Source organism: Enoplosus armatus, chromosome 9 (assembly GCF_043641665.1).
Source record: "Enoplosus armatus isolate fEnoArm2 chromosome 9, fEnoArm2.hap1, whole genome shotgun sequence".
Lineage (NCBI taxonomy): Eukaryota > Metazoa > Chordata > Actinopteri > Centrarchiformes > Enoplosidae > Enoplosus > Enoplosus armatus.
In genome coordinates this window covers 3571011-3583756 of record NC_092188.1, presented here as the reverse complement: position 1 = coordinate 3583756, position 12746 = coordinate 3571011, and the positions used below count along the sequence as shown (strand labels likewise).

The following is a 12746-nucleotide window of genomic DNA, read 5'->3' as shown; positions in this document are numbered from 1 at the left end:
CAGCTTTTATCTTTTCACTCAATGTCCTTTCTAATATCCATCCATCTAACATTTAGGCTTCCAGCTTCCTTCCAATTGTCCGGTTGGCTGATTAATGTTGTCTTACATTTTGCTCATAAACATGGTTATCACCAGTTCAAGGAAAACATGTTAGGTGAGTAATATTTCCCTGGAAATGGCTGCATGTCCTCTAGAAATGCCTTTCATTTTGTTTATCACTAAAAACAATTTTTTGTTGCTTCACTGCTGCCTGAGAGAGTTACGACTTTCTGCATTTTAGGGCCACTGTAGGAAAAAAGGGGGAGAGGGGTAATATCAAAAGATTAAAGTCGTAAATTTACGAGAAAAAATGCAGACATATCATCACAAACCAACCGCATGAAAAACACAGAACCAACCAGAGCTAGACATAATACAGCCTCTTGACTCAAACTGTTAACTCATAGTCTTTCAGAATTAATGTTTCCCATTACTCAACAGACACAGACACCCACTGAACATACAGTTAGTAAATAGCACGCTAGCTAGCTAATTCTTGTCTCATTTGTGGTCTGAAAAACTCAGTAGATTCATCAGTTGATCAGTGCCCCATATCGCTGTTTTCCAAGCTAGTGTAGCTGTCATATTTCGCTGGACCTGTGTGAACACGGTTTCCATGGCAACACAACCGTCGAGGCTTTTGACGTAAATTTGTGAGTTTTTTCTCGTAAATTTATCATTTTAATCTCATAAATTAAAAGAGTCTTTTCTCAGAATATCACCCCACACACCTGGCTCCGTAATTTTATACGCCGTCGTAGTGAGTTGAATTCAGTGACCCAACCCAAGACACCAACAATACAATTAGAGAGAGGAAGAGATAACAGTTACCTGGCTGAGGATCTCCTGCTTCTAAACCCGCAGCATTGTAGAAAGAAAGAAACCCAACAAGTTCATGTTGATGTATCATGCAGTTATAACACTCAAAATGAGCGTTACCACAAAGTCAAGATGTTTGTAAATGCAGAGTTAACATTAATGGTATTATAACTGGCATGCAACAATTCTTAATGCATGCATAGCAGATCAAAAAATAGTGTATTGAATACTGTGAATAAAGATCCTGGTATTCATTGGGAATTCTTGCCAAAATTTACTCCTGAAAAACATTGGGGGGTTAGCAGTACGTGCACCTTTGAGTTAAGAGTTGTGAAGACTAATACATGTAGTGGAAACAAAAACCCATTCACAGTACCATGCAACTGTCAAAGCTAAATACAAAAATGCTGTTATTGTGGCAATAAAACTGTATAAAAGTTTCAGCTGCAGCAATTTCTCTCAATTACTTTTCATGCTAAAAATGGCAGCTCTCAGTTCAGCTGTGTGTCATAATATTCTCCGACAAAAGTGTGAACAAAGCGGAGTGCAAATTCTGTAGAGAAGTATGCAGAGGAGTTGTTCAACAAGAAATTATCACCACAAAGTCAAAGTAATATGAAAAAATAAACCATTTTATGTTAAATTGTCTGCAGCTCTTAACTTATTTATGGCATTAAATCACAGTTTTTTTTTAGAGAAGAATAGAAAAAAATAACAAAAATAGGCATGCTGTACGGGGCTATTAGTGCAGTTGGATTCAAATAAATGATCTATATAATAGAGTATAAACTGTACATACCTCCTCTGGATTGTATTTAGCCAACACGCCATCTCCATGGAACTCCTGCAGCACGTCCTTCAGCTTCTTAGTTGAGTCTGAGGAAAAACATTGAGGACAAGTTACTGTATTTGTGTGTTGTGATCTGCTCATGTTTTGAAAATTTGGCTTCTCGCATTGAGCATATATTTGATATTAATTTACAGTACAAGTTCGATTTATGACTACACAAGGTAAGGGAAACAAGTCCGAAGTCCTGTCAGTGGTCTCTCAAGTAGCAGTCTTATTTTATGGACATGAATTTTCTGGACTTTGTCAGCACCTCTAGGAGCTGCAGAAGCTTTCAGCACAATACAACACACCCTGATGGGATCATATATTTGGTGTGGATGCAGCATCATGATGTCTGAAGGGAGATGCACCCCCATTTCCTGAGTCAGAGCTTTAAAAAGTGGCCTACGCTGACAGACTGCCGAGGTTATGTCAGTATGATGAACCTCACTGCAGATCTGCTGTGCTGTACATCATCTTGTACACTTTTAGTTTTTTAGGTTTTAGTGATATCAACTGCTTTTGGAGGGTAGGAAAATAAATAATCTTTAAATTAAACTTTAATAAGTGCAGCTACAAACAACAACTGTTAGCAGCACAGGTTAGCTAACAGACACACTTGGGGCAAACATAAAGGAAATCAAATAATAATGATAAAGGGAATAGCTCAATATTTTGGGTAAATATGCTTATTCGCATAGATGAGGAGATCAATCTCACGTTTGTGTATTCAACACAGACCTGGAGGCAGCACGTGATTAGCCTAGCTCAGTAACTGAAAGCATGGGGAAAAAGCTAGCCTGGCTCTGTCCAAAACCACAGCTCCAAAGTTCCCCAATTAACGTGCTGCATCTCGTACTTTGTTTAAACTGTACACAGGTTTTGTTTTATTGCCACAGAAACGTAATACTGTTATTCGTCAAAAAATGGTTCTAGCATATAAATCCTCTAAAAACCACAAATTGATTATTGATTTTTTGTTAATGAATATGTTTATAAATGTTCATAAATATGTCCGTCTGTGTAAAATGAGTTATAATGTTAATATAGTCATCTTAAGAGGTTGGTAGGCATATTTCTGAAAGTTAGACAGAGCCAGGCTAGCTGTTTCCCCCTGCTTCCAGTCTTTATGCTAAGCTAATCTAGGCAAACTCCATCCTGACGCCAGTTCTGTATGTTGGCTAATGCACACAGCGATATCAATCTTCTCACTCTATGAAAGAAGGCAAATACTTTTTTTTTTTACTTCTCATTTAAAGACCAACGTCATGATCATGGCATTGATGATTTTTGGAAGGTCGACCGCTAGCTAGCTATAGCTATGAAGCTAATTTGACGTCGGACCAGCTATAACCTCAGATTAGCTAACCAAGATAAACTAGCATTGTTAAACTACATTTAAACCTGCGTTAACTGATTTTTGTGACGTCTAGCTAGCAACAGTTATGTTACGTATTGTCACCTTTTAAGTTGGTGAATCTGTTAGCAAACAGTTGCTACACATCCAGCAGATACAAAACATTAGCATTCATTCAGAGTCGTGTTTCTGGTGAATATTAGTCCAATATTCATTCATATTTCATATCAATATTCTTCTTTTTAGCTATGTTTTTGGTTTCCACTATTAGGGTTACCATATTTTCAACGCACAAACGCACCATAAGCGTTTTCATCAGGATGGGGAACAATTATTTCCACGCTTAGCTCACCTACCGAGCGCACCTCTCAACACCATGGACGCCATGAACGCAGCATCTTTGTTGCCGGGTACTTTACGAAGGAAGGAGAAAAGAAAAAGAAAAACTTTCTCTGCATGACAGTTAACCGTTAGCATACTGGCAGGTTCTGCCATAGCCTAGCAACAGCCTTGACAACGACTCTTTGATTGATTGACACACATACAGACAAATCAGTGTTGAATTCAGACGCGTGGTGCATTGTTTGTGTTTTTATACTGGGACAGAACATGATAAATGTCTATCTAAGCATTGAAAACAAATATAATAGTATAATTATTATTCTAATTGTGGGGGAAACAAGGACATTTCACAGATATTTGTCGGGACTCGGGACACCAGAGTATAGAGCTTTATATAAAGACTCTATATAAAGCTCTAAAGATTCATCCCTTTTACATCTTTTACATGCAGTGCAAGTAGTTATGTGATCCATTGTTAATTAGAAAATATTCCTTACAGCCTCTTTAAAATACAAATCAACTTAATGATCTACAGTAATTATTAGTACTTTCTTGAAACAAGACAAAATAAGCAAGATTGCTGTAAAACATCTAGAAAACATATCTACTAATATTTTTTTCCCCCACTTGTTTTAAGAAAATGGCAGGTTAGTACTCCATTATGGACAAAAATAACTTGATCAGACAAAGATTTGCTGTGATAATTACTGCATGCTGCAGAGCGTTTATGAGCCCTACTGCTAAATCAATTTGCTGCACCACAGATACCAACTTCTAATGTTACGGAAGTTAATTAGAAGTACCACTTTCTCGCATGCACTGGAGGGCCTGGTTCATCTCCAAGCAGAAGCCCTTCCCCGCTCGTCACAAATTACATTAAGATGCTTGTTTAAGTTAGTGCTTCACATTAGTTACCTTTGTCTCTTCCCTCTTCACAGGTTTAATTAGCATGTGAAGATCTTCCAATGATGAAATTAGGTTTGCTTCTCGAGCAGCTCTGTACCAGAGAAATGTTTGTAGAACTAAAATTCCAACCTGCCATTATCTAAACAGAGCAGGCAGGGACCCTGAGGTACAGTTGCTATTCATGACACTGCACAGCACGTCACTGATTGATAACCAGCAGGTGTGTTGGGGGTTCAGCCTTGCAGGTAAGAAAGGAAAGTGTAGTTTTTCTGCTCAAAAACAGTCAAACTTGGTGAAACTGTATTATGAACATTACATTAAGTGTCCTGAGGAAATACAACACTGATTAGTTTTTGTCACCATTAGTTAGTAGACATAAGCTGTAAGATCTACTTTATGTTTACAGTATTGTAGTATTGTTAAGTTAATAATGGTTGATATTCTGCATCTCTTTAGATCTCTCTCTCAACAGCTTTGCTGTCGCCTCCTGCACTAATGGCTTTGGATCTTTGGATTTTCTCAGGATGCATTTAACCAACACTGACTAGAAATAAATGCCTCACACTGGACTGAGTGTGTGTCATCATTATTGACCATCTTTATTAGCACGCCGTCTACACAAAACCATTACAGAGCAGAGTGATTATGTACCCACTGATTGCCTGTCGCATTCAACAGCCACTGCTGAATTACAATGTATTTTCTCAGTCGGGCTAATGGTTTAACCATCGTGTGGCACACAGTAATCAGAGGACAAGACTCATTTCATGTTTGTTTTTTTTGCGTTATAAACACACTGAAGATCTTCTTTACCTTGAAAAGTAAAAGAATTTTCCCTCCGCACTCTGCTACACTCTGCACATTAGCAATTATATCACATAAAGAGAAACTCTTAATTGTTGTGAGTCAGATCTTAGGTGCCTGACTCGGCGCACAGCTATTAAATTGTTATGAAAGTGTGCACAGCTCACTTTAATGAGAAGGAAGGGAGAGAGATCCAGTAGGAGGGAAGATGAGGAGGGAAGGTGAGGCGATGTGATGCTCATTGTTGCGGCTCAGAGAATGGGATATTTTATAACCTGTAGCTGCGCTGCACACAAAGAGTCGCCCCGGAGCTCATTGAAACATGATTATCCAAATCTGTCTAGCGTGCACACATGCCTGCGTGCAGACATGCACACACACGAAGACTCTTTAGTCCTCTCTTAGCTCTCTGCCTTTTATTCCCACACAATTTTCATTTCAAGCTACACTGTCGAGCCTCACGTCTCTAAAAACATTTTCCCGTTTAATTCAACAAACAACTCCTTTGCCGCCCACAAAGCAAAATATTACCAAAACATGGAAAAACAAGAACCAGACCCTGATGTGGCTCTCGAGTGGAACATCCGTCAGAGAGAGAGAACGGGAGATCCTAATAGTGAGGCACAATGTTGTTACCAGGCACAGAGCAATTAAAGGGAGAAATGTCATTACCAAGTGAAACACTGGTACAAGAGACCGTGGGTGAAAAGCATTAATTATTAAGATTCATACTCGCTGCTCTGCATAGAAAATAAAAGAAGCACCGGTTTGAATGCCTCGAAGATGTCGTGTTTGACACTGAAAACAGCTCTGAACATATATCCGACAAGGACAGCTGATACAAAAAACCACTTAGGATCTAAAGAAGTTACCTAACAACTCTATGTCTTGTCCATATTTAGTTCCATTGTTTGTCTTCCTACAAACGATTTACTGTGACTTTCAAAGTGTGTCCGAAACCGTGTGTGGGTGGTGCACAACATCCCGCGGTTAGCCTGCCAGGTATCGTCACATTTTCCATCCCTGGTACAATTTCAAATAATGAAATGTGTCAACATCTTGGAGCGTAACATAAACTCCAGGCATCCAGAGCACAGTCTGGTGAGCAGGGGAGCCATTTGTTGGGTTTGCAAATGAATCATTCAGAGTTGCAACGGCACCACACAGATTAAATGCTTGAGCAGCTTGAGCTTCCTACATCAGCGAGATGAACACGCAGTCGACGATTACGACTTCAAAATGTTATCATTAGAACGAGGCAGGTTTGAGATTAACCACAGCTGAATCATCCTGCGGTTCCAGCAGACAGAGGAACACTCTTGTTCTTGTTAACCAGGCGGTTTGATGCTATCAGAAGGACTTCGTGTGTGTCTTGGTGTTCACGGACGTCTGTGAATGTGTGAGGGGGATTACTGAGGACACGAAAGTAGAAATCCGACTCACGCCAACTTTCCAAAAACCCGAATTGATAAAGTGAATATTGCCTGAAGTGAAATAGAGGAAACCACATGGACACAACACAGACACACAGAAATGAGGAGAACATTTTGGTGAATACATTGTTTTGCTTTCTTACCAGGAGTTCGATGAGAAGATATGAATTACGTCACTGGTCCAAGATGTGTTTAGCCTAACTGTTAGCTTAGCACAAGACTGCTAACCTTCACCGAAAGAGGAAAAATCTCTTTGTATACCTTCCAACGCCTCCTGAACGATCTGATTTCCATGTTGTAGTCTCTCTGCCCAGCTGTTGCTAATCAGTAATTACTGCATTACCTGAATAAACCACTTTTACACTTACATTCCCTTAAATATGACAGCTTTGGATTGATGAAAGGTACCTTTGACGCTGTGATGCTAGCAGTTTCCACCTGCCTGCAGTCTTTGCTATGCTTTTACTTACTTTTACTGGACATTTACGCTTCAAAAATCATAAAAGTGGTATTAATTTGTGAAGATTGGTGAACAAAACGTAAGTAATCTAAACCACAGAGTTTATATTTTTGTAATAATCCAAAATCCAATCGAAAAATCCCATTGGCTTTTTGTCGAGGGGACCAGGGCGGTGCTAACTTCCGGGTTGGCCTACAAAAATATGTCCTCCCTGCAGCACTGGATTCAGTAGTGGTGGAGAAGCCAATTAGCCAGCAGAGATGCTAACGTAATCACAAAAGAGGCAAAGGGATCCATTTCTTGTTAAAGAAATCCCTGAAATTGAGTTTGACTATTGTGTTCTGAGATCTCACATGTTGAAGAACTGAAAATTGAATTAAAAGTTAAACAGTGTTCACAGCGGCTGTTGCCTTGGCTGAGTACCTTTAATGGCTGCCTGAGAGCGTCACACTGTATGCCACACATACAGAGAGAGACACCTTCAGAAATACAGAATGTCCTCATCACAGTCAGACACAGACAGAGAGTACCTCCTCTACTCACACTGAGTGTATTCTTGTAGCAGGGCGAACTCAGCTGGGGTCAGTGTGACCCATTTGTCCTGGCTGCTCATTGTGTTTAGACCTCGTCTCTCCGCCCGCTGAGCATTCCCCGGGCAGCGACACACAGCGGGGCGTCACGCGCTGGAAAACAACAACACATATCAGATCACCTGTCCCATTAACAGCCGCAGACGTCTCTTTTTACTTGATGGCAGTGAAGATGACAAAGCAGGCTCAATGCACCAAATATGTGGCTGAATTGGACACAGAGCAGGCGACGCCTGTTTGCAATTACAGTCTGCGGTTGTTTCTGCGTTTTAAAAGGTCAGAAACACTGTAGATATATTAATACATACAGATATATCTGTTTTTATAATGGTAGTTTGTCTCAATTCCCATAACGCGGACATTTTGGATATGTCTTTTTTGCCCGTTTTCCTGCCTCTTCCTCTTTCTGCAGCTGCCATGATCGCCATGTTTTTCGATGTTGTTGCGAGGACTTGACATTTCAGGCATTGACATTCATGTTTGTCGGCCAGCGTAGGATGAAGTACAGAATCCACCATAATCAGAAATGAATGGAGACCTTTTTAAAGAGAGGAACAAGTGCTCACACAAAAATTTGAATCACTTTGTTTGAAAAAAAAAAAAAATAACAGTAAATAACATTTGCTTCTCATTTATTTGTTGATTTATATGAATTATTATGTATCTGCTGTATATTCTTATGTCCAGATGTATATCTGATATTTTTTATTTATTCATTCGGATTTTAAAAACAATGTTTACTTGATTGTTTCATTAAAAGAAAAAAGTCACATATTACCCCAGTGAGAATTAAACCCTCAACACAATGTCACATTAGAAATGTCACTGCAACATCTGGAAAAATGGTAATATTACCCATCATCCCTTTCACGTTTGGTTTTGGAAGTTTCAAGCTATTTTTCTCCTGTGACACTTTATACTTTGTATTATGCAGACAAGGATAATTGTGATTGATAGTAAAAACAGATGTATAAGCAACATGTGGGAGTTAGGTATGTGTTTGTGTCGGGAATCGACTGTCAAACTCTACTGTTGAACACTGAAGTGAAGCAACAAGTGGAAGAGAAGTGGAAGGGTCCTTGTATTTAAAAAAGAAGCTTCATTTGGGCTTTAAAAGCACTGGTGCTGCTTTCCAAATGACCTTGCATCCCCCGACTGGTTGCTATGATGACAACACGACCGAGTTCAAGCTAAATCGGTTTCTGTAGGCTGGTACTTTTGAACTGAGTCCAATATCTAGTGTGTCATTGGAGGTTAATTAGAACCCGTCGCTTGTTCTGCTAGAATAGTATTTTTGCATTCAAACCATCATGGCAAACAACATATTTTAGGGTTTGCGGCAGGTGTTTATGACAGAACGGTGCACTTTACCAAAGGTTTTACAGGTTTGTGTTATGTAACTGTGGCGCAGGAGCAACCTCAGAGGGTGGATAACATGCCGCACTGATGTTTTTCATTTGATAAAGGCAAAGTGTCAACATCATGTTTTGTATTGCAGAGCTGATTTATCAGTTCAACACAATCCCTGTACTGATGAGTACAACATCACGGCTCCGCTGTTGAGATTTATTTGACTTTGCTTTCCTTTTGTGTGTGTAGAATGAGTGTGCGTGTAATTATATGTTTGTCTGGGTGTGTGTGTGTGTATTCATATTTGTGTGTGTGTGTGTGTGTTACATCGCCAGTGAAGCACTTGCTCCAATCACTGGGAACTGAAATCCTGGATCAACAGGTGGACACGTTCATTCATGTGGAGCACGGATGAGAGTGTTCGTGTGCATGTGTGTGAATAACAACACATTGATGGGCTTTTTAGTGAGGTACAAACATGTCTTATTTCATTTGGACTTGTGTGTCTAAGTGTGCTGGTGGTCATGCAAGTGTGTGTGTGTGTGTGTGCATCCTAGCGTGAATACATGTGCATGTGGTACCGCGAAGAACCCCTGCATGAAAAGGCAGTTGCACAAACAAAAGCTACATAAATTATTAAGAGAGCGTCATTATTATTATATGCACTACACAAAAAAAGGGGAAAAGCAACAGTCAATGCAACGTGCAGCCACCAGTGTTTCTGTGTTAACACGCTGGGTGCGTGGGAATCAGCCTCCCTCGCATAAACTTTGATCTGCAGCTGGAGCTGAAACTATTCTCATCTTATTTAATGTTTCGCACAGACAGCAAAACAGTAGCAGATAGAGAATCTTGTTATTTATCTTAAATCTCCAGTGAGTCTAATTCCAACACAGTGATCCCATCTCTAATACAGCGCTGATGTGTGCAGTGTATTCCTGCTGTGCGCTGCACTGCAATCATCCTCTCTCTCTTTTCCGGTGATGCCCAACTGCAGTGCATCCTCACAGAACACTCGGTTCGCATCCTTTCAACAATCAAAATCCATTTCCACAAATGTTATCAGCTTCCTTGTCCTCCAGTGGCGGAGTGAGGACATTCAGCGTGGATCCATGTGCAGCACCACACTGGCAGAAGATCTGAAGCTGACGACACCTCTGATGCCGTGGCACACACAGTCAGCAGGTAGTGGCCACTGCGACATACAGCTCCATGAATGAGATGTGATTATCAAACATGCCGCTCACCTGCTGCAGAGCTGGAGTCAAACACCAGCAGAGGATGAGGGAGGAGTCCTCCAGGCAGATGTTTTCAGATGAAGCTCCTCAGTCACATTCCTGCCGTACCCTCCTCTGGGTCTTCTGTCAGCTGCGAGGCGAGAGTGGGTGTTTGTAATTAGATGGAGTGTGAGAGTGTGTATCTGTGTGTGAAAAAGAGAAGACGAAGCAGCAGCGGCAGCTCTCTCTGCTGCATGTCAGTGTATGAGTATGTGGACGGTGCAGTGTCTGGTCAGAGCAGCATCGCCGAGGATGTGGAGTGGTGAGAGAGAGAGAGAGAGGGTGGAGGAGAGAGAGGGGGAGAGCACCAACGCTGCTCTGCCTGCAATGATCAGTTTCCATACTCCCGCTCGCTCACGTCACATCCCTCCATCCCTCCCCTCAATCGCTCAGGTCCTCACCTTCCCCTCCCTCCCCTAAAAAACACCAATGCTCTCCTGCTTTCTCTCCGTCTTTCTCATCTCTCTCTCTCCACTCCTCCCCACCTCCCTCCTCTCCCTCCTTTCAAGCCATTTCTACTCCGGTTGCTGTGGCACGCATCAACCGGCCGCATTAGCATTCAACGCGACGGGCGGTAAGTGCAGCAACCTGTGGGATATCCTCTCCAGAGGGCTGAAAAGCAGAAGGCGGGAAAAAGGGGGAAAGATGAAGACAGAGAGAGGGTAAGGAGAGGTTGGGGGGTTGGAGCACAGCGAGAGAAGAAAAGATGACAAATGGGGACGAATAGAGAGAGAGGATGAAGATGATGCAGGGGGACAGAAGGTGGAGGAGGATGACTTTTTCTGTCACTATTTTTGTTTTCTGGGGACTCAAAGACAACCAAGCAGATTTGAGAACATTCATACAGAGAATAATGAAGTCCCTACATACTGTACATTATCATCAAAACATGAAACTGAATTAGCAGACATGTCTGTTCTTGATCTTTACAATATGGGAATCAAAAACCTCGGATGTGTCCAAAATCACTCCTTATTTACAATTCAATAACAATTCTGCAGTGAGTCCGTGGGATGGACTACTTTCTGCTAACAGTCCCACAGTGCAATGCATCACATTTTATAGATGCTAAGATATACAGTCATGCTCCGTACACTGCCCCGACCTCCACACCTCGCTGTATAAAAGGAACATTACTTTCTGCATTGACTTTCAATGTTGGCATTGGACGTAAATCGTGAGGTGTGCAATTGTCCAATATGGCTGTAAGTCCTGAGGGTACTTTGGAAAAGGAGGTATAATGAAGCATTTTGAGTATTTCCAATATGTGTATTCCCATCTGTGGGATCTACATTGACTTGACAGTAGAAAGGTGATAATTCATTGTTGGGCAAGTAAAAGAAACATATTTATTTATTCTTTACTTTATGTTTAAAACAGTCGAAAAACAACCATTTCTTTTGTATAATCTGTAAAATCTGAATAAATGAAGGTACAGCTGCTTGAGGCAAAATGTGTTCATCCATCATTAATATTCCAAACAGTGTCATTGACATTTTAGACATTTAGCCGACACTCGTATGCAGATGGATGAACATGTCGAAATGAGCTCTGATTCTTAGGTGGCCTCACTGGAAGCAATCAATAGTAATGAAGTCACGAGTTAGAGCCACGGCATCAACACATGAGCTGTAAGACTCCGGTTAGGAGAAGAATATAAAGGAGGGACTGTTAAGTTTCAACAGAAAAAATAATTCAGTGTTCAGAATAGAAGTGGACGATATGCTATTGTTAAATCACCATGAGATAACATGTAAACAATAAATATTAAAGGACCAAGTAATGAGCCCTGTGGCACTCCAAACATTACAGGATGATCTGAAAGATCTCTTCTTTCTACGTATATTTACTTTGGAAGGAGACACAAATCCAAGTCAGATGCTTTGTGTTGCCATCCATCCATCCCAAAATCCTTTAAAGGATTAAGGGTAAAGGGTTAGGAAAGGAGGCTAGTTTTTATTGAGACGGATCATTTTAAGAACACGTTTCGTTGTTGGCCGTTTGGGGAAAAGAGGACAGTTTTTGAAATAAATGAGTAATATTCTCCTCTTCACAACAGCTACTGTCTGGAAGATCATGAGCCAGACATTTAATCTCCAGCTACGCTAGTGGAGTACACATGTCTAGCGTTGTAGAGCATATGTTCTCAGCAAAACCCTTCTGCAGGAGACATAAAGGTTACTCAATACCAGTTCCTGCCCTGCTGCTCTGCCTTTCAGACGAGGCTGTAAGAATAAAAAGGTCTTAGCTATAAGCACGCTGCTTCCTGGAACAAACCTAATACCTTCAATTCATTTAGCAGCCCGCCTTTAGATAACCTTTGCATTGCTCACACCTTTTTACGTAGCCTCCCGCCTACAGGAACCACCATTTAATCTGACCCACAAGCCTCAGCATGTATTGAGCTTCATGAAAGATCGCTGAACAATGACCCAGATATCAGCGGTGTGCGGGGGGTGGCCGACCAGTGTGCCAGTAACGTTTGTATTTTAGTGCTTCCTCCAGGCTGTCTGTGTAGGTCATGTGGTAGTTTACATTTG

The 12746-nt window shown here is 41.0% G+C and overlaps 1 protein-coding gene across 8 annotated transcripts in view; it reads right to left on the bottom strand.

Annotated features, from left to right (window-relative positions):
* Positions 1 to 7602, bottom strand: part of dgkb (diacylglycerol kinase, beta) — a 57992-nt gene extending 50390 nt beyond the window's left edge. For 5 of the 8 annotated variants that reach the window (XM_070911299.1, XM_070911300.1, XM_070911304.1 and 2 more), the window contains exons 1-3: positions 7533 to 7602; positions 1658 to 1734; positions 871 to 891 (exon numbers count right to left, since the gene is read on the bottom strand). In XM_070911299.1, the coding sequence (XP_070767400.1) occupies positions 871 to 891; positions 1658 to 1734; positions 7533 to 7602 (168 nt within the window). The remainder of the gene's footprint in view (positions 1 to 870; positions 892 to 1657; positions 1735 to 7532) is intronic. The other 3 variants (XM_070911302.1, XM_070911306.1, XM_070911303.1) reach the window with 1 other exon arrangement.
* Positions 7603 to 12746: the final 5144 nt, after the last annotated feature.